This window comes from Chlorocebus sabaeus, chromosome 1 (genome assembly GCF_047675955.1).
Source record: "Chlorocebus sabaeus isolate Y175 chromosome 1, mChlSab1.0.hap1, whole genome shotgun sequence".
NCBI lineage: Eukaryota > Metazoa > Chordata > Mammalia > Primates > Cercopithecidae > Chlorocebus > Chlorocebus sabaeus.
Window position 1 is genome coordinate 47,372,672 of NC_132904.1, and position 23,631 is coordinate 47,396,302.

General features: G+C 48.9%; 1 protein-coding gene across 16 annotated transcripts in view; it reads left to right on the forward strand.

The window, feature by feature from the left end:
- Positions 1 to 10,394: 10,394 nt before the first annotated feature.
- The window catches only part of ABCC8 (ATP binding cassette subfamily C member 8), an 84,543-nt gene continuing 71,306 nt past the window's right edge, over positions 10,395 to 23,631 (forward strand). For all 16 annotated transcript variants that reach the window (XR_012093648.1, XR_012093649.1, XR_012093650.1 and 13 more), the window contains exons 1-3: positions 10,395 to 10,622; positions 12,219 to 12,360; positions 17,053 to 17,174. Coding sequence is in view for 13 of the 16 variants with exons in the window: in XM_073017932.1 (XP_072874033.1) it covers positions 10,475 to 10,622; positions 12,219 to 12,360; positions 17,053 to 17,174 (412 nt within the window). In the remaining 3 variants the exon portion in view is untranslated. The remainder of the gene's footprint in view (positions 10,623 to 12,218; positions 12,361 to 17,052; positions 17,175 to 23,631) is intronic.

The window sequence follows — 23,631 nt, forward strand, 5'->3', positions numbered from 1 at the left end:
CATGATGCGATTATTTCACACTGCATTTCAGTATCAAACCATCTCCCATACCCCATAAATATATACACCTACTACGTACCCACAAAAATTAAAATAAAGAAATGCCTAGGGATTTAGGTAGGGAGAGAGCATTCTAGTCTTCCTGGCACCTTGGGACCTTAGCCTGGGGACCTAGCCCTAGCTGAAACCTTTTGGCCCCCTTGGGGAGCTAAGAATTTTTTTATCCTTTAAAAAATTGTAGTACAATACACATAACATAAAACTTAGCATCGTAACCATTTGTAAGTACAGCTGAGTGATATTAAGCACATTCACGCTGTTGTGCAGCCATCACCACCACCCATCTCCAGAACTCTTTTCATCTTGCACAACTGAACTCTGTACCCATTAAATAATAACTCCCATTCTCCCCTCCCCGTCGCCCCTGCTAATCATCATTCTACTTTCCGTCTCTATGAATCTGACTATTCCAGGAACCTCATATGAGTAGACACATTTTATTATCCTTTTAGAACAGACACGTCAACCAGACACATAGCTACAGATCTGATTCTCATGCTTATATGAAGGGCAGAATGCTTCTAAGGAAGGTGAAAGCACAAATTCTTTTCCTTTATGTCATATACATTTTCAAGACTCAGGAGGCTAGGGCTTTTTACAGGAGCACTGAGAAATTCAAGGAAATGTTATTTCCCCACAGTCCACATGTACAGACAGTATGACAGTTGCAGGCTGGCCGATGATAGCAGGTTCTCGGCAAGCACAGAAGGCAGCCACCTCCAAGGAAGCAGAGTCTCTCCCTCTCTGCCTGTATGTGGCACAGTTGGCCACTCTGGCCACAGACTTTTCATTGGTCAAGGGTGATCCTGAGACCAGTGAGCCAGCTCAGACTACTGTGCAAGCCCCATCACTTACCTGACAGGTACCAAGGAGCAAAATCTTGTCTTGTATGATTCCAGAGCCTCGACACAGTCCAACAGCCATCCAGCTGGCAGCTACCTCAGGCCTGCAGCTCCTCACTCTGAGTCCATAAGTGGATTTAGGAAGGGGGATGCAGGGGAGAGGACTTTAAGCCAGCCCACCTCAGGGAAGGACCAGGAAAGGGTTAACTAGGAAGTGACTATGGAGCCCAGTGCTGAAAGCTGAGAAGCAGGTCATCAGATACCTGGGGGATTTGGAGGTGCCATCCCCAAGAGGGAACAGCGCAACAGCGCAGCCTCTGGGAAGACCTGCTTTTAGCTTCCATTGCCCTGTTCTGGGCACACACAGCAGGTGCTTCATAAATAAAGATTGTCAAATGAATGATGGCTGCCTATAGGAGCAGAAGCTATGTGGGGAACTCCTTGGCTGAAAGTTCTGAAGCACTAACAATCCAGTCCCCCTTCACCCCATTATTTTCCATGACTCCCCTCAGCCTGCACCCCATCCTAGAAAGACTCATTAGTTCATTCATTGCATCTGGAAAACTGTAGCTCAGTGGCCCCTCCTTTGCACACACTGGCATACCCTTCCCAACCAGGCTGACTTCTTCACCTGTGCAGACTGGGCCAACCCTCAAGGCCATCATTTCCCCTAAAGCTTCTAGGAAGCTCCCATTCCAAGCCCAGCCAACTTTTTGTTTTTAAATAAATATGTATTTCTTTTGTTTTCCCAGCCATATGGTAAACCCCTGAGGGCAGGGACCATCAGTTATTATTCCTTAACTGGAGACAATGTGGTGGAGAGAAATGGTTCTCAAACTTTAGCATGCATCAGAGTCACCTGGAGGACTTGTTAAAGCAGACGTTTGGACTAGAGTTTCAGATTTAGTAGGTTAGGGGCTGGCCTGAGAATTTGCATTTCTAACAAATTCCCATGTAATTCCCATCTGCTGGTCCCAGGGACTACACTTTTTGAGAACCATCAGTACAGAAAGCACAGGGGTTCCAGACCCAGCTTAACCTGGGTTCCAATCTAGGCTCCAAATCTTACTGCACTGTGTGAGCTAGGACAAGTCCCTTAGCCTGTCTGGGCCTCAGTTTCCTAAGGACACAATAATGCTGATTTCACAGACTTACAGAGGAACCCAGCTGGCATGGCAGGTGCTTAATAAATGCCTAGTACTGACTGTCTCAGTTACACATTGGTGCACCCACTGACTAAGCCAGGTTATTTCCCCAGTTAGGGGAATGAGCAACGCCTCAACACCCTCCTCCCCTACTCCATCCCACCAGGGAACCAGTCTCTGGGGCAGCAGAGGAATTTTACATGATTTCTCTGGCTTCAGTGGAAAAGGTGATGCTTCTCTCCAAACCACTGGGGTTGCTCTTCTAAACAGAACTTCTGTAGTCTCTGTCCTCTGCCCAAGCCTCAGAGCACTCGCATCATTAAATAATTACTTCCTCAAGGACACACTGGATAAAAACAATCTGCAAATTTAATATATTCACCAATTTGAAATTTTAGTGTACAAATTTTAGCTAAAAAATAGCTTTTGGCTCAACATGGGGCATGAGGAGACATTTTGGCAATGTCGACTTACAGCAGGTAAATGCTAGGTACTGGCTGTGAGTCTGTCTCCATGTTTCTCTCACTCCTAACTCTCTCTCTCACACTCTCTCTCCATTTCAGGTTTCTGATTGCCCTGAGTGGAGAGGTTCTTCTCTGGCCAAGTACCAGAGAAGGGTCTTCTACAGAATCACAGTCTCACATGTAGCCACACTTACCTCCATTTATACAGCAAGTTTTCATCAGTGAACAAGTGGTTTAGTTTGTTTGTGCTGCTCTAACAAAATACCATAGATTGGGTGACTTATAAACAACAGACATTTATTCCTCCTAGTTCTGGAGGCTGGGAAGTTCAAGATCAAGGCACTAGCAGAATTGGTGTCTGGTAAGGACCCGCCTACTCATAGATGGCCATCTTCTCACTGCAAACTCATGTGGTGGAAGGGGCAAATGAGGTCTCTGAGGCCTCTTTCATAAGGGTACTAATCCCATTCATGAGGACTCTGCCCTCATGATGTAATCATCTCTGGATGGCCCCACCCCCTAACATCATCACCTTGGGGATTAGGATTTGGGAGTGGGGGGTACATAAACACTCAGTCCATTGCAACAAGGAAGTCAACTATATACATTACGTATGGACATGCACTCAACCAGCCAAGTCTAAGAACAGGGGATTGATCGTCAGAGAAATGCAAATCAAAACTACAATGAGATATTATCTTACCCCAGTTAAAATGGCTTATATCCAAAACACAGGCAATAACAAATGCTGGAGAGGACATGGAGAAAAAGGAACCCTCGGACACTGTTGGTGGGAATGTACTTTTGTACAACCACTATGGAGAACAGTTTGAAGGTTCCTCAAAAAACTAAAACTAGAGCTACCCTATGGTCCAGCAATTTCACTGCTGTGTATATACCCAAAAGAAAGGACATCAGTATATTGAAGAGATATCTGCACTCCCATGTTTGTTGCAGCACTGTTCACAGTAGCCAAGATACAGAAGCAACCTAAGTGTCCATCCACAGATGAACGGATAAAGAAAATGTGGTACTTATACATACTGGAGTACTATACAGCCATAAAAAATGAGATCCTGTCATTTGCAACAACATGGGTAGAACTGGAGATCATTATGTTAAGCAAAATAAGCCAGGCACAGAAAAACAAATTTCACTTGCTCTCACTTATTTGTGAGAGCTGAAAATGGAAACAATTGAAGTCATCAAGATAGAGAGTAGAAGTACCAGAAGCTAGGAAGGGTGGAGGAGGGGGGTAAAGAAGGAAAGGTTAATGGGTACAAAATTATAGTTAGATAGAATGAATAGGATCTAGTATTTAGATAGCACAACAGGGTGACTACAGTCAGCAATAATTTATTGGTACACTTTAAAATAACTCAAAGAGGGCCAGGCACAGTGTTTCACACCTGTAATCCCAGCACTTTGGGAGGCCAAGGCGGGGGATCACCTGAGGTCAGAGTTCAAGACCAGCCTGGCCAACATGGTGAAACCCCATCTCTACTAAAAATACAAAAAAAATTAGCCAGATGTGGTGGTGTGGGCCTGTAATCTCAGCTACTCGGGAGGCTGAGACAGGAGAATCACTTGAACCTGGAGCCGAAAGTTGCAATGAGCTGAGATCGTGCCACTGCACTCCAACCTGGGTGACAGAGTGAGACTCCGTCTCAAAAAATAAAATAAAATAATTCAAAGAGTATAACTGGATTATTTATAACACAAAGAAAAGATAAATGCTTGAGGTGATGGATAACCCCTTTATTCTGATGTGATTATTACACATTATCAAAAGATTTCATGTACCTCATAAATATATCCACCTACTCTGTATCCACAAAGATTAAAATAATAATAATAAAAAATAAATAAATAAATAAATAAATAAGAACAGGGGGCTTGCTCTGCAGACACTGCATCCAGACAAGTCCCGCCTCCCACCACATCACACTCCCTTCCAAATAGATAGCTTCCACTCCCGCTTTTGTCTTCTTCATTTATCCCACCCCTGCCTAAGCCCATCCCTGTATCTCAGAAGGCTGCCCCTATAGGAACCTGGACTCTGCCACCTTCTTTGCTGGATGACCTTGGGCAACCAAGGTTTTCTCTCTGCCTTATTCTCAACTTGGTAATAGCAAGCATACTACTGCTTTAAAGAGAGATGGTGACTAAACCAGACAATGTAATAAATGACTTGGCACTAGGCAGGAACTCAATCAATTATTAAAAAAAAAAAAATCCGTGAGTATCTTGGGATTTCAGACAAGAAGCCCTCGGCTGACCTGAAAGTGGAAAAGCTTGACTCGAGTGTCTCCTGTGTGCCAGGTTTTCTCACACACACTCTCCATAAGAGAGAGGTTATTCTTCCTATTTGACAGCTGAGGCTCAGGGAGGCTGACTGGCCCAAGGTCACACAGCTGGTCAGGAATAACGCCAGGACCTAAACCTCCCCACCACAGAGTTTGGGTTTAGGCAGGCTCTGCTCAGGGGACAGGAGCTGAAGTCCCTCTGTGGAGAGGGGAGGAACATACAGGAAATGGGAAGTTACTGAGCAGTGCCCTCGCATCACCTGGCCTCAGCCCCAGCTCTAGCAGGACCCTCCAGGCCCAGACCGCTGAGGCCGTGCTGTGCCAGCCAGAGGCATCTGTCAAGGTCCTGGCTGGGCCAGAGAGCGGAGTCCTCTTTGGCTGAACCCTGAGGGACCGTCTGCAGCAGTGTGGCCCTGGGCAGGGAGCGGGTTCAGTCAGCACACCTTATGGGATTCCACTGCATTGGGTCAGACCCAGAGCTGTCCCCATGCTGTTCACACACATTTCCTTCCGTCAGCAGTGGCAGCTGTCTCCAAAGCAAATCACTGCAGGGTCATTTGTGTGCCTGCTTCACCCACGGGGGTAAGGCCCCAGGAAGCAGGGCCCCCTCACCCTCGAATCTTCTCATCTGACCCCCGACGGATGCCAGTGACAGAACTAGGCCTTTCTTTCGGGTTCTAACACAGAGAATAGGCAAAAGGCACAGATACACAGGTTTCCCCAAAGGTCTGTTCTTTGGGCCTTGCACTCCCTCCTCAGGAGTCAAAGTCTCAGAGGCAGAAAAATCCTTGGTACCCCCAGGATCCTTTTGGGAAGTGGTTAACAGCCCAGGCTTTGAAGCCAGGCCTTAATGAGTTTGGCTCTTTTCTCCACCAACTCCCCCAACTGTGTGACTAGGGAATGGGACTTAACCTCTCTGAGCCTCAGTTCTCCCGATAGTTGTAACTACTAGGCAGGGTTACTGTGAGATTTAAAACACGTAAAGTGTTTGGCATGTACTAAGCACTCAACAATTGTTGGTGAAACAAAAAGGAGAAAATCTTATCCCCCCTGCCCCCTCAATAATCTTCCCAGAAAGAGAGCAGGTTTGGGGATGACCAGCAGCTTGGGAAGGGAGCGAGGCTTGCTTGAGAAGCCCTAAGTGGGTAAGCAAGCTGAAGGCAAATACTGACTTGCTCTGGGTCACAAGGGGCATGTTTTTTAAAAAAAGATACTGTGTGGAAGAAAGGAAGAGGAGATATGAGATACACACAAAGGAGAAGACCACTGGGGGTACAGGAGAAATGGGGGATTTTACTAAGTTTCTGCTGTGAGTTGTGTGAATTACACCTCTTCCAGCTCTCTGTAAAGAGCTCAGTAAAGATTTCGTTTTTTAAAATCAATGGACTGGGAGTTGGCTCTTTTAGAGGATGCAAGGAGATGCTGAGTTTGACCTTAAGTGGCCTCAAGGGTATAGAGCAACCAGGACATCCGTGGGAGTTATCCTTCTGAGTTATGTTACTGTGGTGAGGGTGATCCTGTACCAAAATTTAAGTGGGCAAGAACAAGAATGTTATTTAATTTCTATATCAAGTCTCCATCCCACTAGGCTGGCAGAAAACACTAACCTTGGGCCTTCTTGGATTTCCTTCCCCACCTCCCCAATTATGTGGTGCCAAGAGACTGGAGAGGGTTCATCTTGTTCCTGCCTTACCCTTCCCATTCAAATATGGCTGAGGGTCCCCCGCCTCTGTCATCTAGAGGCCCTGCCCTGGGACAAGAAGACTTTTCTTCAAAACAACCCTTGTATGTGAGCCAGGCACAGTGGCTCACACTTGTAATCCCAACACTCTGAGAGGCCAAGGTGCAGGGGAGGGGATCCCTTGAGGCCAGGAGCTCGAGACCAGCTTGGGCAATACAGTAAGACCCCCATCTCTACAGAAAAGTAATTCTTAAAAACCTGAAAAGCCCCTGTATGGATTTTCTGACACAGTCTACACACAGCCTGTCCCTTCTGGTGGCTGTCCCCCAGCCACCCCTACAACAGACAGGCAGGGAGGCTGGGCACAAACTCCCTCTCAAAAGAACTTCTCTCTCTACTTCCCTCCTCCTGACATGGGGCAGGATGGAGATGAGACAGGAGATCACTTCTCCCTCCCAGGTTCCAGTTAAGACATTTTGTCTCTACATCAGTCCTCTCTTTTACGGGTTCTACAGTTTTCCATGTTCCCCTGTGGACACAGGCTTTGAGCACCTGAAGGAGGTGGAAAAGGATACATCTTTCCCAGTCAGTGATGGTCGCCTGAACTTAGGCTCTGTACTTGTTCCCCACTATTCCATAGTATAGATCACACCATGAGTTTTGCTTTTGTCTGTTTTTAACCAGCCCACTGTTGATTGTGGGTTTTGAAAGGGTTCATTTCTGAAACTGTCACCCCACTCCATTATGTCACCATTGTCATTGTAATGACCCTCTCTGCCAAGGTCACTGGAACACTGGCACACCTAGTCAGCCAGACAGAAACAAAGGCACTAAGGCCAGAACAACATCAGAGCTGGAAGGGCCTTTTTTTTTTTTTTTGGAGACAGGGTCTTGCTCTGTTGCCCAGGCTGGAGTGCAGTGGCCTGATCATGTCTTATTGCAGCCTTAACCCCCCTGGCTCAAGGGATCTGGAAAGGACTTTTCTGAAGCTCTACGCCAGTCCCTTTGCTACACCCTGTCTGAGGCCACACCCACCCAGTAGCCGGTCAGTGTGAGAATCCAATCCCGGAAATCCAGCCCTAGTTTTCATTTTGCCAGGAGAATGGCTGGGAATTCTCAGAGGGGGGTTACCCTTGCTCAAAGCAAGCTCCCAGAGTCTGACCTTCTTCCAGCCCCTAGCAAGAGAAGCAGGAGGCATCGCTGGAGGTGGGGAAGCACCAGAGACCCAGCACCTCCCCCACAGAGGCAAGCGTAACCCTGTTACAGACATAAATGATTTTGTATGCGACACACTGCTCTGCGTCTGTGTCTTGGACATCTTCCCCTGCCAGCAAGCATAACTCTATTCTCTGCGCTTGCTCCATAGTATCCCATAGTACAGACAATATCTGGTTTTTGTCTGTTTGAACCAGCCCCATGTTGATGAGCATTTGGGCTGATTCCAGGATTACAACCCATATATTACAAAGGAAGTCCTTTCATGCCCCCGTGCGCACCTGACTCCACACTTTTCAGAGTAATTCTCCCACCCACACGGTGGGCAGTGTGGTGCATGTCCTCAGTGTAGAGCTAGGTGCAGGGAAAGATGGAATTTGTCCACAGTCACAAGTAAGTTTGTGCTGGAGATGGCAAACACGGGTCCCCAAGACTCCAGACTTAACACTTTCTTAGTCCCAGGTGATGCTCCCTTAATACCAGACTTGTTGTTTATTTTAAATGACCCAGAATAAGCAAGTGTGAGGGTTGCACCAGGCAATGTGGGGTGAGGGAGAGGCCATTAAATAACCCTGATTGATCGAGGGGCTGTCGTGTGTGGTCACCCAGGGGATGAAGCAGCTGGGACCATCTCCCCAACTTGCAAAGCACATTCACACCCATGATCTCATCTTAATCTTCTGGGGTCCATATTATTATCTTTTCCACTTAGAAATAAGGAAACTGAAGTGCAGAATGGTAACTTGCCCCCAAATCACACAACTAGTAGTGGTAGAGCCAGGACTAGGAACCCCGTTCTTTGAAAGTGAATATATTATTACTGCTAAAAAGAAAGATAGCATTGCTGAAAGTGTGAAAAACTGATATTGTAACTACAAAACAAAATAACATTGCAGAAAATATATTTTTTAAAAAACTTGAAAGCAAGAAAAATAAACTAAAAGAAAAAATCTTGCTGGGTGACCATGGGCCTGTCATCTCATCTCTCTGAACCTCAGCTGTCTCATTTTTAAAGAAAAGGAATGATGATAAGCACAGCGACGGCAGCTAATACATACCGAGCACTGCCTTACCATATTTCCAAATCTGACCTTTCCCTGCAGGCTTCACGCAACCATACATATTTCATACGGCTATAATCATGGGAAGCACAATTTTGTTTGCCGTTTTTCACCTGACACTATCTCATAAACTTTTTCTATTGACTACACAGACTCAGCTAGCACCGTTCCAGCGGCTGCATTTTCCCAGGTTAATTAACCCCTGTCCCTGGTACAGGATATTTACTGCCACCAAGTTTTCACTATTTTGGCTGATGCTGCAAGAAACATCTTTTGGCTTCAGAGAAATTCTCCAAAGTCAGAGACTGAGGCTTTCAGACACTGGACCCTACTCTCCCAAGGCTGTTCACCTAACCCCATCTGCCCTCTGCCTCAGGGCCTGGGCAGAGCCTCGGCCTTGCTGAAGCGTGGTGGAGGGGCTCACCAGGTTCAGCAGCCTCAGGGCAGTCTCAGTGAAGCTTGTAGGCAAAGGAGCTGAAGGGGTCTTCCTTTGGTGTTCCCCTGACCCTTCCTGAGAACATGCTCATTTATGCTTCATACCCTATTTAGGAAAGTTCTTCTTAAATCTAACCCCCAAATCCCATTTTCTGTTCTTTCTACATACTATATAAACTTCTTTGGGGCACAGTCTCATGAGAATCTCTCCAGAACGTATAGGAAGGCATAACGTTGTCTGTACAATTTCATGGTGTCCTCCAAATGTTAAGCCTGTTCCAGGTCAGGTTAAGAATTTCAGTCTCCCTCCACTGCCTCGCATCCGTCTGGCCAGATGCGTTTCTAAAGCTCCTCTTTTTCAGCCTGGGGCCGTCACCCATTCTACCCACTGGTCTGCCAGTCGCTGTAGGGTTGTCATGTACCAGAGGCATGAGTACAAATGATGGGGGTGGGGATGGGGGACTTGAGCAGCTGGGGTCAAGCTATGCCTCCCTGCTTGCTGGAACTGAGACCTTGGGGAAGTCATGTTACTGGCCTCCCTTCAGCTCCCTCGCAGCTTGGTTTTCCTCATCAGAAAAATGGAAGTGATTAGAACCTGTACTTAGCAAGAGTGCTGGGAGATCCTCGTGTGAAAGTGCCAGATAAGCTGTAAAGTAGTACCTAGGATTGCCCCACCTGGGACCACTTTTGAAAACGCCCAAGCCCCACCCCCCACCACCACCAACACAAGGTAACATTCTGCCCCACTTTTCTCATCCATGTGGGGTGGAGACTTGCGCCACTCTGCCCCCGTCCCTCGGCTCTCTACATCCACCGCACCACGCCCAGGTGAACTCACGCTCGGGACCCTGAACCCGCCCACTCCAGGCCATGTGGACCCTTCTCTCCTCTTCTGCACGCCCCACCCTCCTTTCCTACCCAGACTCCAGTGTGCCCACACCCCACTCCCCATCTCCGCCTGCCCTTCCCCTCGCCCCCAGCGCACGCGCGCATCGGGGCACTCACGAAGCGACCCCGGCAACATCTGGGAGCACGCGCCTCCATATCTGGAAGGCGGGCGCAGGCGTGGCAGAGCGGGTCGGGTTCCTTGCGGTCCCCACGGTCCCGCAGGTGGTGGTGCAGGGCGGGGTGCGGGAGAGGGAGGCCGGCGGGGCGGGGCGGGGCCCGGGAGGGCGGGGGCCTGACGGCCGGGCTGGGCGGCGGAGCTGCGAGGGACAGAGGCTCGGGAGGCGCGCGGAGCCAGCGGAGCCCGAGCCCGCGCCGCCATGCCCCTGGCCTTCTGCGGCAGCGAGAACCACTCGGCCGCCTACCGGGTGGACCAGGGCGTCCTCAACAACGGCTGCTTTGTGGACGCGCTCAACGTGGTGCCGCACGTTTTCCTACTCTTCATCACCTTCCCCATCCTCTTCATCGGTGAGTGCGCGCGGCGAGCAGCGGAGGAGGCGACGGGAGTGCTGGGAGGGAGGAGGAGGAGGCGCTGCGCGCCGCACCGCTCGGCGTCCCCTTCCGGCCCATGACAGCCTCGTTCCCGGGGTCCCCTGTCCTGTGTCCTGCCCGCCGGTCCCTGCATTCGCACACCAGTTCATCCCTTCACTCCCCCGGTGCCTCCGATCCCGCGCCAAACACAGCTGACGTTTGTGACCCACGGGATCGCCAAGTTTTGCTTCTGCAGGGCCAAGAGCTGGGATGGGGGAAAAGGAAAGAGGAGGTCTCTGCACGCGGTGGGGAAGTGGAGAGGGGTCGGGCCTCATCCTCCGTGGCGCAGCTTAGGGAGCCGGGTCACCCCTCCCGCAAGGCATCCTCCCACTCAGCCGCAGCTGGGCCTAGGGAGGAGGGAAGCCTGTGCTTCGGAGCCTGGGATGGAGGCCCCGCTAACCACTATGCGAACCGGGCTGAGCCGCGCAGTGGTCCGTGATCTTTGACAGTCCCGGGCCCGCGCCCTGGGCGAGGAGAGGCGAGAGCTAGGGACTTGGATTCCCTTCCCCCGCCACCCCACCCAGGCATGTGTCTCCAGAGCCAACTTCTCAGGCTCTGCGCAAAGTAGCTCAGACTTGCCGACCCAGCGACCCCGGCGCCCTTGCTTGCAACGTTGGGGGCCACGGCTGGGACAATCGTGCGTGCCTCTCCACTGAGGTCCCCCCGCCCCCATCTCTCTCCAAGACCTTGGCCCTTCCAGATCAGTCAAGTCTATCAACTCATAGGGTGTCCCCTGCCTCCCCAAAACGTGTTCATTCACGTTAAGAAAAAAAGCAAATCTTAAAATTCATGTACAGCTTTGGGGAAGAAAGGAAAGATTGTCACAAAATTAGATTTACAAGAGGTTGCTGCAGAAGCAGAGTTGCTAGTTATTAACAAACACAGTTAGACAGAAATAGAAAGAAAACATACAAAATATGTGCTCGTATGTGCATCAAAAATAAAAAAAACCCAGCATTTTCACTTCTGTTCTCAACCAAATGGTTTATTAACCTGATGACTTGTCACACAAGAAGTTAGCATGTATAATGGGGTACCTTGGCAGGGCACAGTGGCTCACGGCTGTAATTCCAGCACTTTGGTGGGCTGTGACAGGAAGATTGCTTGAGTCCAGGAGTTTGAGACCAGCTTGGGCAACATAATGAGACCCCCCCTCTTTCTACAAAAAATTAAAAATTAGCTGAACATGGTGATGTGCGCCTGTAGTCCCAGCTACTCAGGAGGCTGGAGGATCACTTTAGCCTAGGAGATCAAGGCTGCAGTGAGCAGGGGTCGTGGCACTGCACTCCAGCAGAGGCAACAGAGCAAGACCATCTCTCAAAAAGAAAAAAAGGTGTGGTGGGGGGAGGTACCAGCATAGGACCAGGCTGAACGAGTTGGACGTTTAGTTTGTGTGCACCAGCCTTGGGGATTCTCATGTGTAGGTGTCACCCCCACCATGGTCCCAATGCCCAAGCAACCTTCTGGGGTTCATGCACCCTCCTCCTCCTCCAAGTGGGCAGGCATCCTGCCTCTGACTGTCTTTCCCTGCAGGATGGGGCAGTCAGAGCTCCAAGGTGCACATCCATCACAGCACGTGGCTTCATTTCCCTGGGCACAACCTGCGGTGGATCCTGACTTTCATGCTGCTCTTCGTCCTGGTGTGTGAGATTGCAGAGGGCATCCTGTCTGATGGGTGAGTGACTGTCTGAGGACTCAGGAAAGTGAATCTGCTACAGGGTACTTCCTGAAAGGCCGAAGGAGACACTAGCTCACCTGCATTCCACAAGCCCATATCTTTTGTTACTACATCCAGCAACTCAATGTCTCCTATGTGCCAACCTCTCTGAGCTGGGCATTGGACACAAGTGAGTCCCAGGCCCTGCCATCAGTCCAGGAGAGTGGAGGGAGCATGGATCTGCATGCTAAGTCCCAGTGAAATAATGCTAGAGCCTATTAGAATGCCACAATTCCAGTGGAAAATGCCAGGTCTCTTCTACAAGCTGCCGGAGTTACCTTCTTGGGAAAAAAAAAAAAAAAAATCACTCACTCTTGCATAAGACCTTTCCTTGATTCTCAGCTGTTTCGAAGATGTGGTCTCAGATCCTCAGCCCACCATCCAAGGTCTTCACAGTCAGCCCACCTGTCTCTGGCCTCATTCCCTATGCTTACCTTCCCTTTGGGTCTCACAGCACACTCCTCCCACCTCTGGTACAGCACGGATCATACTGTATGTTAAAGTTTATGTCTATTTGCAAAACTGTCATCTGAGTCAGAAAGGCCTAAGAGTTAGAATCTGAGTCTTGTTCATCTTTGTATTCACAGTGCAAGGCTTGTGATAAACATAAACATTATTCAGTCCATAAACATTTATTGGGTCCTTAGGAGAATAAATGAAACTGTGTTACAAATAAATACTCCGGGAGGCAAGAGGAAGGCAGAGTTGGGCAAGTTCCGTGGTTGAGAGGGCTTTGGAGCGGAGTCTGGAAGGGTGACTAGGTTTCTGACACACAGAGGAGGAAGGAGAGAGAGAGCTTGTGGTGCCTGAGGGAAGAGAAAAGGCACCAAAGAGAAAAGCAGGTAGGGCTAGGGAGCAGCGCAGGGCCTGGAGCATTAAACACAGGCTGGGGAGCGATGGAGGCTGAGGCTGGGAACCCAGGTTGGGGCATCTCAGGAGGACTGTGAATCCCAGACTGCATGTTTGGGTTGGATTTGGTCAGCAGTTTGGAAAAGAAGAGGGATGTCATCAGCATAACACTTTTAGGTGAGAACCTGAGGAGGTGTTCAGCGCAGGCTGGAGGCAGGGAGAAGCTAGAGGTATAATAGAAGTGGCACTTAGCATTGATTTCAGTAGTCTAGGTGAGCGATAACTGCAGACAGAAATGGTGTGTCAGCAGTCGAGGACAGAAGAGGAGCTGGAGCAGCCATCTCACTAAGGAAGAATCCAGTAAGCAGCAAGAATGAGAGACTGCCAGGAGAGGGAGTGATGGAGGAGAGGGATATTTGACTTGAGTATCTGAGGTCCAGCGCCCCCTGAGCTGCAATCAGACTATCCAGACTGCACTCCTGCAGCACTGCCTGGCTCCTGTAGTTGGATGGCAGGGGATAGGCTCCCTCATCCGCCCTCCCGTTCCCCACCTTCCCTCCCCCAGTGTCCCTGCATCCTGGCTTCAGCAGTGATCTCTGTAATACCTGCTTGCCTTGGAGGCAGCAGCTCTCCCTGCTTATCAAAGTCCCCAGACCAGCAAGAAGACCAGAAGGCATACTGCTACACAAGCAGGTGACAAGTCCACCTCCACCCCCACCCCTACACCCCTTCCAAAGTAGCACAAATGCCACAGCGAGCCCTCAGATGTTAAATACTCACCAGATGGTGACAGAGGAAGACACCTCGCCCTTGGAGAAGGAAGACCTGGGTCTTTAGAAAGCACTTCTGCTGTGTACCAGTTATGGGACTTTGAACAAGTCGTTCAGGCTTTCTGGGCCTCATAAGCATTTATAAATATACGATAAATCATTTTAGATGCCAACTTAAAAATGTGGAGAAAGTATAAGGTGTTTCAAAATTATTTCAAGGAGTAAAGAGGCAAGAGTTTTGAAGACCCGTGGGCAGAGTGGTGGCTGTTCCCAGTGTGACCATTCATGACTGCTCTCTGGCCTTGTGAAACAAGCATCATAGTCCCTGGCTTGGCTGCTTCATGGGGCTCTGGAGGATGAACTTTGAGCACGGACAGGGATGAACTTTGAGCACGGACAGGGTGCAGAGCCGGGAGTGGCAGAGCACTGGGCAGACTGTGTATTCCCAGGATGTGGGAAACCGGAATGAATGAGTCCAGGGACGCCTTCCTGCTGGCTGTCAGCAGCCCCTCCTGTGTGTGGCTGCTCTGCTTTAACTCAGTGCAAAGGGCCATCTCCCCCCAGGGCACAGATCAGCTTGAGCTGAGTAATTGTCATTTGGTCTTTGTGAGCTCCTACCCCCAGGGATGGCAAGCTTGAGTGAGGGCAGGAAAAGAGCAGACAGGAGAAGTCACAGACCCTTGTGATACCCCTAGTCTAATCCAGCCTGGGTTTTCAGAGCTGTCTGGAAATTTAGGGGGCAGGTGGGAGTGGAGGCTGATTAAGGCTGCCCTGATTTGATTTAGAGTGAGCCTCATTTAGTGAATAATTAAGCCATCTTAAACCTGTAGCACTTCTCCTCTTCCTTTGGGTATTATTTCTGTGTGTGATGCTCTGAATTCAGAACAATCAAAGCAGGATAAGTTAGTGAAGAAGATTTTTTAAAATAACTACAATATTTTCCCAGACCACCATACACTGGATAAAGCCCGTATATAAAACTTTACCTAATTTCTTAACTAATTCAGTTTGTATTATTTAACAAAGCAGCTAAAAACTATTCTATGAAGCCGTGCCATGAAATATTTAGTTCAATTATGGTTAATCCTCATCTTATTTTGTCTTATAAAATTTTAGCATTTCTCCCTCCTATTGCAAAAAAAAAAAAAAAAAGCACTTATATCAACATATGACAAAACATGTTTAGATGTCAGCTTAAAAATGTGTGAGAGAGTAGAGGGCGTTTCAAAATTATATCAAGGAGTAAAGAGGCAAGAGTTTTGAAGATCCCTGGGAAGGGCGTTGGCTGTGCCCATTGTTGCCATTCATGACTGCTCTCTAGCCTTGTCTCTCTTGTATTTTCTATATTAGTTTGAAGACCTTTTGTGGAGAATATCCACTAAAGAATATCAATATTTACCATTTCATTAAGCAAGAAATGTAGAGTTTGCCTTTTCAAGTTGGTTTGGTGCTCATTGATGTTTTCAGGGACACAGCCCTTCCCGTCTTTCCACACCATCGTCTGTGTGTCAGCCTATCTTCCCCATGGTCACAAGGTGGCTGCCTAGCTCCGGGAATTGCTTAGCATGAGCAGACAGGGCATTCTCCCAACATGCCTCTCCTTTATGAGGGAGATTATTCTTTCCTTGACATCTCACTGGCCAGAATATGTGGACCAACACCAGCAAAGGTGTATGGAATTGTATGACTGCTTAAACCAATCGCCATCCATTCCCCCTGGGGCTGGGTACATTGCTGCTGGAGCAAACCTGTGGCCCTCCTAGCACAGAATAAGGGGAAGATGCTCTTTGGTGGAGAGCCCACATTGCCTTTACACTTGCACCTCAGTCCCACCAGACCCACTGGGGTCACAGGATGGCTCTCCTCATGTCCTTCCTCCTTCTCTGTTGAACTCTTACGTATCCTTCAAAGTCCAACCTGGTGCCACCTCCTCTAGGAAGCTGTCCTTGGTTGCCCACCCCCTCCTTTGTCCTCTCTCAGCCTCTGTCCATTGGCGGTATCACTTCCCTAGCCTGCTGACTCTAAGAGTTAGCTCTGAGCATGGCAGCCCTCTCCCTACCATCAGCGTCTCAAGGGCAGGGACCCTTGGCACACTGGATAGAAGTAGCCTGGTGGGCAACAGCAGCACTGAGGCATCAGGCTGTAGCAGGCCATCTGGGAATGGAGTGAGTCCCACAGGGCTGGAGCAGAAAGGGCAGGCTGGGCAACTCTGGTAAAGTGGCTGGACGCCACATAGCCTGGGCCTTTCGTTCCAGGCTGAGCAGAGTGGGTTTCGCTGTCTGCAGGAGAGAGCTGTGGAAGGGCATGATCATGACTAAGTAAAGTGACCCTCTTCACCAGGCACAGGGAAGACTGAGGCCTGGGAGGAGGCTCTGGCTGCCTCTGGGTCTTACCCCCAGACCAGGGCCCACCCACCTAGAGGCCTCTGTGAGTTAAAGTGAAAAGAATATGAGCTGATATTGACTGCTGCATTCCCCATCCTGAGGGAGAAGGCAAAATCAGTACCTTGGAAATGCCTCTTTGTGCCTCAGTTTCCTCAACCATAAAATGGGAGACTAAGAGTACCCACTTGATGGGGTTTAATGAAGATTAAGTGGGTTAATATATATCGCATGCTTAGAACAGTTCCTGGCACAGGGTAAATGTTCCATAAATATTGACTCTCATCAGTTTGTTATCACAGCCCCTGGGGAGGGTGCCAATGCTGACTTATGCTGTTCATGTTAAATGGGACTGTCACTGGCTGAGTTGTGGCATACAGGCCCCTGCACTGCTCAAGAGATCCCAGCGACCCTTGTGCTTAGGGCTCAGCACACAGTAAGACCTCCAGATCAAATATCCAGCTCTACTCCACATACTGGCAGCTGTGCCCAGCCTATACTCCAAATATGCCCATTAACTAAAGGGCCCTGCAGCCTATACAGTGATGCTATAAAGGTTAAGTGTTCGGCCTTCGGAATTCAAGGCCTGGGCTGCTCTGTTGCAGTACTTAGAACGTCCCCATCCTGTCTATTTCTCTCTCCCATCTCAGGGTGACCGAATCCCGCCACCTCCACCTGTACATGCCAGCCGGGATGGCATTCATGGCTGCTGTCACCTCTGTGGTCTACTATCACAACATCGAGACTTCCAACTTCCCCAAGCTGCTAATTGGTAAGTGAGGTATAGGAGGGAGGGGCATTTCTTCAGATAATGTTTCATTCATTTCTTCAGATAATGTTTACTGAGGACTCACTATGTGCCAGGTACTGCTCTAGACAGTAGAGATTCGGAATAGAAGAAGAAAAAAAATCTCTGTCTTCATGGAGCTTACAGTCTGGTGAAGGAGGACAGACGGGCAAATACAGTGAATAAACAAACAAACAAATATGTGGTGGTGATGCTATGAAGAAAATCAAGCTGAGTAAGGGGTAGGGGCAATGGCCATGTTGCTATCTACACAGGATGGTCAGGGAAGGGCTTTGGTAAATGTGGGTGTGCAGGTATTTGGGGGAAAGTGTTCCCTGCAAGGGGAGTGACAAGTGCAAAGGCCTCTGATAGGGATAGATTTGGCAAAGATGTCACTGTGGGCAAAGCCAAATGAGCAAGGGGAAGAGTGGGAGGTGAGGGCAGGTGCCAGGAGAGGAGCAAGGAAGAGTCACAGGCTCTGGGCCTGAGCACCTGGGTGAACTGTGGCATCAATAACTGATGTGGCAGAGGAGGGGAAAGTGGGCTGTGGTGGGATCAAGTTTTCTATTGGGGGCATATCGAGCTTGAGATGTCACAGAGACAGCCAACTCAAGTGTCAAGTTGGGCTTTCATGGGGAGGTCAGGCAGGGGTAAGAGCTACACTTTCAGGAGGTGGGCCTTGTAGATGGCATCTAAAGGCTGAGCCTGGGGCCAGGTGCCCTGGCTCACACCTGTAATCCCAGCACTTTGGGAGGCCAAGGTGGACGGATCACCCGAGGTCAGCAGTTTGAGACCAGCCTGGCCAACATGAGAAACCCCCACCTCTACTAAAAATACAAAAATTAGCTTGGCGTGGTGGCACACACTAGTGGTCCCAGCTACTCAGGAGGCTGAGGCAGGTGAATCGCTTGAATCCAGGAGGCAGAGGTTGTAGTGAGCTGAGATCGCGCCACTGCAGTCCAGCCTGGGTGACAGAGAAAGACTCGTCAAGAAAGAAAGAAAGAAGGAAAGAAAGAAAAGAAAGAAAAGAAGGAAAGAGAAGAGAAGAGAAGAGAAAAGAAAAAAGAAAGGGAGAAAGAAAGCTTGAGACTGGAAGAGGTCACCTGGGGAGAGAAGAGAAAGGCTCTGGGACCAGAACTTCAGGTTTGCTAACATTTAGAGAGACTCAGGAAGGAGTGCCCACTTAGAGCTTCTGAAATGTTAAATACTGCAGGACTGGGGTCCCAGGCAGAAGCAACAGGATGATGGTTGATGTTTACTGAGTATGTGCTGTGGGGCAGGCTCCATGCCATGTTCCTTATATTCATTGTCCCACAGGCTAATTCCCCCAGCCTCCTTATTGGTATTGTTAATATCCCCATTTTCCAATGTGGACCCTGAAACTGAGAGGTTAAAAATAATAACGGCAAATACTTACTTTGTACTTACTGTATGCCAGGCCCCATCCTACCTATGTGATGTATATTAACTCATTTAATCCTTTCAACAACTCTATGAGGTAGGTACCTTTATTATTTTCCCTTTACATATCAGAAAACTGAGGCTCAGCGGTTAAATAACTAGCACTAATCTAGCTCGTCAAGGGGCACAGCCGGGAATCTAGCATCCGTGCAATCTCCTAATCATTTCTGACACTGTGTGTCTAAGGGCCCTCAGACTCTGTCCCTGGGGCAAAGGTATCAATCTGCAGGTCGGCCTCTGTATTGGGGTTCAGCCTGTGTGTCTAAGGCTGGGGCTGTACATCTGGCAGTTAGACTGTGTTCACACTGTGTCATTAAGTCAGACTGATTTTTAGGAATCACAGCATCGAATTGACATTTGGAGTCTGGCACGCTCTGTGCTAAGCCAGTGACATTGTTGTGTTCAGGGAGTACAGGGTGTTTCTTGCACTAATCACAGGTCTGCCTTTCTGTAGAAGGTGGGATCTGAGCTCCATCAGGATTATCCAGGTGATCCCCCTACCCCTAACTCAGGGCCCCCCACGTGAGTATGAATGGAAGCTGGGGGAAGCAGGTTGAGAGGGGAGATGTTAAATACAGGCTTCAGAGAGCCACCCTGCTTCCATTTCTGAAGCAGCTCCTCGTCTGTAGAGAACCCTTCACTAACCACCAGGGCCTGGCTGACCAGTGCCCTCTGGAAACACCCTGTGTGGACATCCGAGGAGTTCATTTTCTCATTCTCCTGTAAACACATAATGTTCTCTCTTTAAAGCACAAGCTATCACCCATGGATGGATTTGTCCTTTTCTAAGGAACAAAGACTAACTCCCTCCATTCCCCTTGTTGGAGTTATCTTCCCTTGAAAGGAGGCTCCACAGAGCCAGAAATTCTAGAACAGGGAAAAGTGGAAGGGACGCACCTGTGAGCTGCAGGGACAGAGGGCAATGCATATTGGGAGAATGGCTGGCCCTCTAAGGAGGCTGATGTCTGACCTGGGTATGGAGTCCCACAGAAAGGGGACCTGTGGTGCAGCTTACATTTTTCCATGAAGGAACCATGATCCTGGAACCCAGATGAAGCCAAGGAAATGTTCTCTGAAAGTCATATTTGACCTGAGAACTGAAGACACTAACTGAAAGAAGAGAGGAAAGAGTGCTTCAGGTAGAGGGAACAGCATGTGCGAAGGCCCCAAGGCAGAAGGAGCAAAACACATTAGAAAATTCAGAAGAGTCCGGGCACGGTGGCTCAAGCCTGTAATCCCAGCACTTTGGGAGGCCGAGACGGGCTGATCACGAGGTCAGGAGATCGAGACTATCCTGGCTAACGTGGTGAAACCCAGTCTCTACTAAAAAAAAATACAAAAAACTAGCTGGGTGAGGTGGCGGGCACCTGTAGTCTCAGCTACTCGGGAGGCTGAGGCAGGAGAATGGTGTGAACCCAGGAGGCAGAGCTTGCAGTGAGCTGAGATCGGGCCACTGCACTCCAGCCTGGGCGATAGAGCAAGACTCCGTCTCAAAAAAAAAAAAAAAAAGAAAAAAGAAAAAGAAAAAGAAGAAAAAGAGTGGCAGGGGTGCAAAGTGGAGGGGAGCTGGACTTTGGGTTTTGTTTGCTTGTGCCCAGGCTGGAGTGCAGTGGCACCACCTTGGGTCACTAAAACCTCCACCTCCTAGGTTCAAGCAGATTCTCGTGCCTCAGCCTGCTGAGTAGCTGGGAATACAGGCATGCACCACTACACTCGGATAATTTTTTGTGTTTTTAGAAGAGTTGGGATTTCACCCTGTTGACCAGGCTGGTCTTGAACTCCTGGCCTTAAATGATCAAGTCTCAACTTTCCAAAGTGTTGAGATTACTGCTGTGAGCCACCGCACCCAGCTGGAAGGTCGCACCACAGATGTTGGCCTTCATCCCAACAGCAATGGGAAGTTTGTGTGTGTGTGTGTCTGTGTGGTTTAACATAAAATTTATCATCTTAACCATTTTTAAGTATAGTGTTCTGTGACATTAAGTATATTCACAGCCGGGCATGGTGCCTCATGCCTGTAATCCCAGCACCTTGGGAGGCCAAGGCAGGTCGATTGCTTGAGCTCAGAAGTTCGAGACCAGCCTGGCCAACGTGGCAAAACCCCATCTCTACAAAAAACATAAAAATTAGCTGGGCATGGCAATGTACACCTGTAGTCCCAACTACTTGGGAGGCTGAGGTGGGAGGATCGTGGGAGGCTGAGGAGGGAGGATCACTTGAGACTGGGAAGTGGAGGCTACAATGAGCCAAGATTGTGCCACTGCAGCACACCAACATGGCACATGTATACATATGTAACAAACCTGCACGTTGTGCACATGTACCCTAGAATATAAAGTATAATTTAAAAAAGAAAAAAATATATATATGCACCAATAAAAATTAGAAAAAAAAGAAAAAAAAAAAAAAGGATTGTGCCACTGCACTCCAGCCTAGACAACAGAGTGAGACCCTGTCTCAAAAAAAGAAAAAAAAAGTATATTCACATTGCTGTGTAGCCATCACCACTATCCATCTTCAGAACTTTTTCATCTTCCCAAGTTGAAATTCTGTACCTATTAAACGATAACTTCCCATTTCTCCCTCCTTACAGCCCCTGGCAACCACCATTCTACTTTCTATCTATGAATTAGGGCACTCTAGGTACCTCATCTAAGCGGCATCATACACTATTTGTCTTTTTTTTTTTTTTTTTTTTTTTTTTTTGAGACAGAGTCTTGCTCTGTTGCCCAGATTAGAGTGCAGTGGTGTGATCTCGACTCACTGCAACCTCTGCTTCCCTGGTTCAAGCGATTCTCCTGCCTCAGCCTCCTGAGTAGCTGGGATTACAGGCACTCGCCACCATGCCTGGCTAATTTTTGTATTTTTAGTAGAGACGGGGTTTCACCATGTTGGCCAGGCTGGTCTTGAACTCCTGATCTTGTGATCCACCCACCTCAGCCTCCCAAAATGCTGGGATTACAGGTGTGAGCCACCATGCCCGGCCTATTTGTCTTTTTATGACTTGCTTATTTCACTGAGCATAATGTCCTCAAGGTTCATCCATGTTGTAGCATGTATTGAAATTTTTTTTCCTTCCTTTTTAAGGCTAATATTCCACTGTATGGATATTCCACTAATATTCCACTGTAGGGATATGCCACATTTTCTTTATCTATTCATCTGTCAGTGGGTTGCTTTCACCTCTTGACTCTTGTAAATAGCACTGCTATGAACGTGGGTGCATTGAGGGGTTTTGAACATAATCATAATAAATGCTTTATGGAGACCAGCTTGGAGAAGAACAAGATGGGGAGGAAGTGGGGAAACCAATGAGAAGGCTGTCAGGGTGGAGCGGGAATCCAGAGGAGACATGATGATGCCTGGACTTAGGTGGTATACCACAGGGATGGAGAGAAGTAGATAGATTCAAGATATTTAGGAGGTGAAATAGACAGCATTTGTTAATGGGAGAGGTGTGGGGTAAGGGAGAAGATTGGAGGGAGAAGGAGGAGTAATGGGAGCTCACCAGCCATCCCCATGTTATGCCTCTTTCCTTCCTTTTCCCTCTTCTCTCATCAGGCATTCAGCTTTTGCTGAGTGCTGCTGTGTCTGGCAACAGGCTGAGCACTCAGCACTGCAGGACAGGACTGTGCAAAAAACCTCTGGGCCTAGTCCTGGGTCCACCGCTAATTCCCTGTGTGACCTTGCACAAGACATCCAAGTTCTCTGAGCCCCCGATTCCCCACCCGGGCAGGAAGAAGAATAAGTCCCTGCCTAAGTCATAGGGTTGTAATGAAGAGCAAATCAGACCATATCTGTTAAGTGTTAGGGACAAGACAGGCATGAGGCATATTTTCAAGTCAGCTCCAGTAGGCAGCTCTCACTAAGGGCTAAAGGGCTTCTGAGGCCTGGGATAGAATCTGTCCAAGAGTGGAGTGGAGGCAGGGGGACAGCCTTCAGCTGTGGAATTCCTCGAGACCTAGAGACCAGCCTGAGCTGGGGGACATTATTCCAGCCCTGATTCTTGGGACCAGAAGGCAGATGCTTCTGCCCCCCATCCTCATGTCCTTATGCAGGGACCCAAGGTGGATGGCATTGATCCCCTGGGTGAGCTCAGCCCTGGGCACAGGGTGGGACCCAACATCTCAACCTGTTTCCTAACCCCGAGCCAGGCAGGACAGATCCCAGATTTGTCCCCAAGCGATGCTCTGGCTTCCATGCCCAGGCCCACATAGGGATAGAGGGCAGAGTGAAAGTCTCTCTCCCTCACTCAAGTCCTCTGGAGAGGCGCTCTGTGGCATAAGGCTGACCTTATCCGCATTTGGTCTAAGAGGGAGGAAGAAAGACCTGCCAGTGCTAAAATCTCCCCCACCCTCAGAGGGGGACCTCACAGGTTATTGCTGGTTTTGGTTGTTGGACGCTGACAGTGATTTACTGACAGATTGAAGTGGGCATGTGTGCAAGAATTTAGGATAGAATCTACTGATAGCTTCTGAGGTTTGCCTGCCCCAGGTCTTAAATCTAGAGATAATAAAAAAATAACAGCTAATGTCCAAAGAGCACCGGCTGCGTGTGAGGCTCACTGCACTAAATGCTTTCCATACGTTTCTCACAAGAACCTTCTAGGTAGCACTATTATGATTCCCACTTAATGGATGAGGAAACTAAGCTCTAGAGGGCTAAGTGACTAATCCAAGGTCACACAGCTATTGTCTCACCGGCTCTGAGCCCAGGTGTATCTGGCTGTGGGACCACCACCACTAACCCCTGTATAACACTGCCTCACGGAACAATGGCTGGCTTTTTCCATGTCTCCCATGGCCCTGCTCCATCATCATCCTGTGGTGGGCTCTGGACTGTGAGGACAGGAACCCAGGCTTTCACCCTCTCTCTGTCCGTGGCTGCCAGTGCACTTGGGCAAGGTCGCATCCTGTCTCTGGGCCTCAGTTTCCTCATCTGTAAAATGAAAGGCTGGATTGAATGACCTTTAAGATTTCTC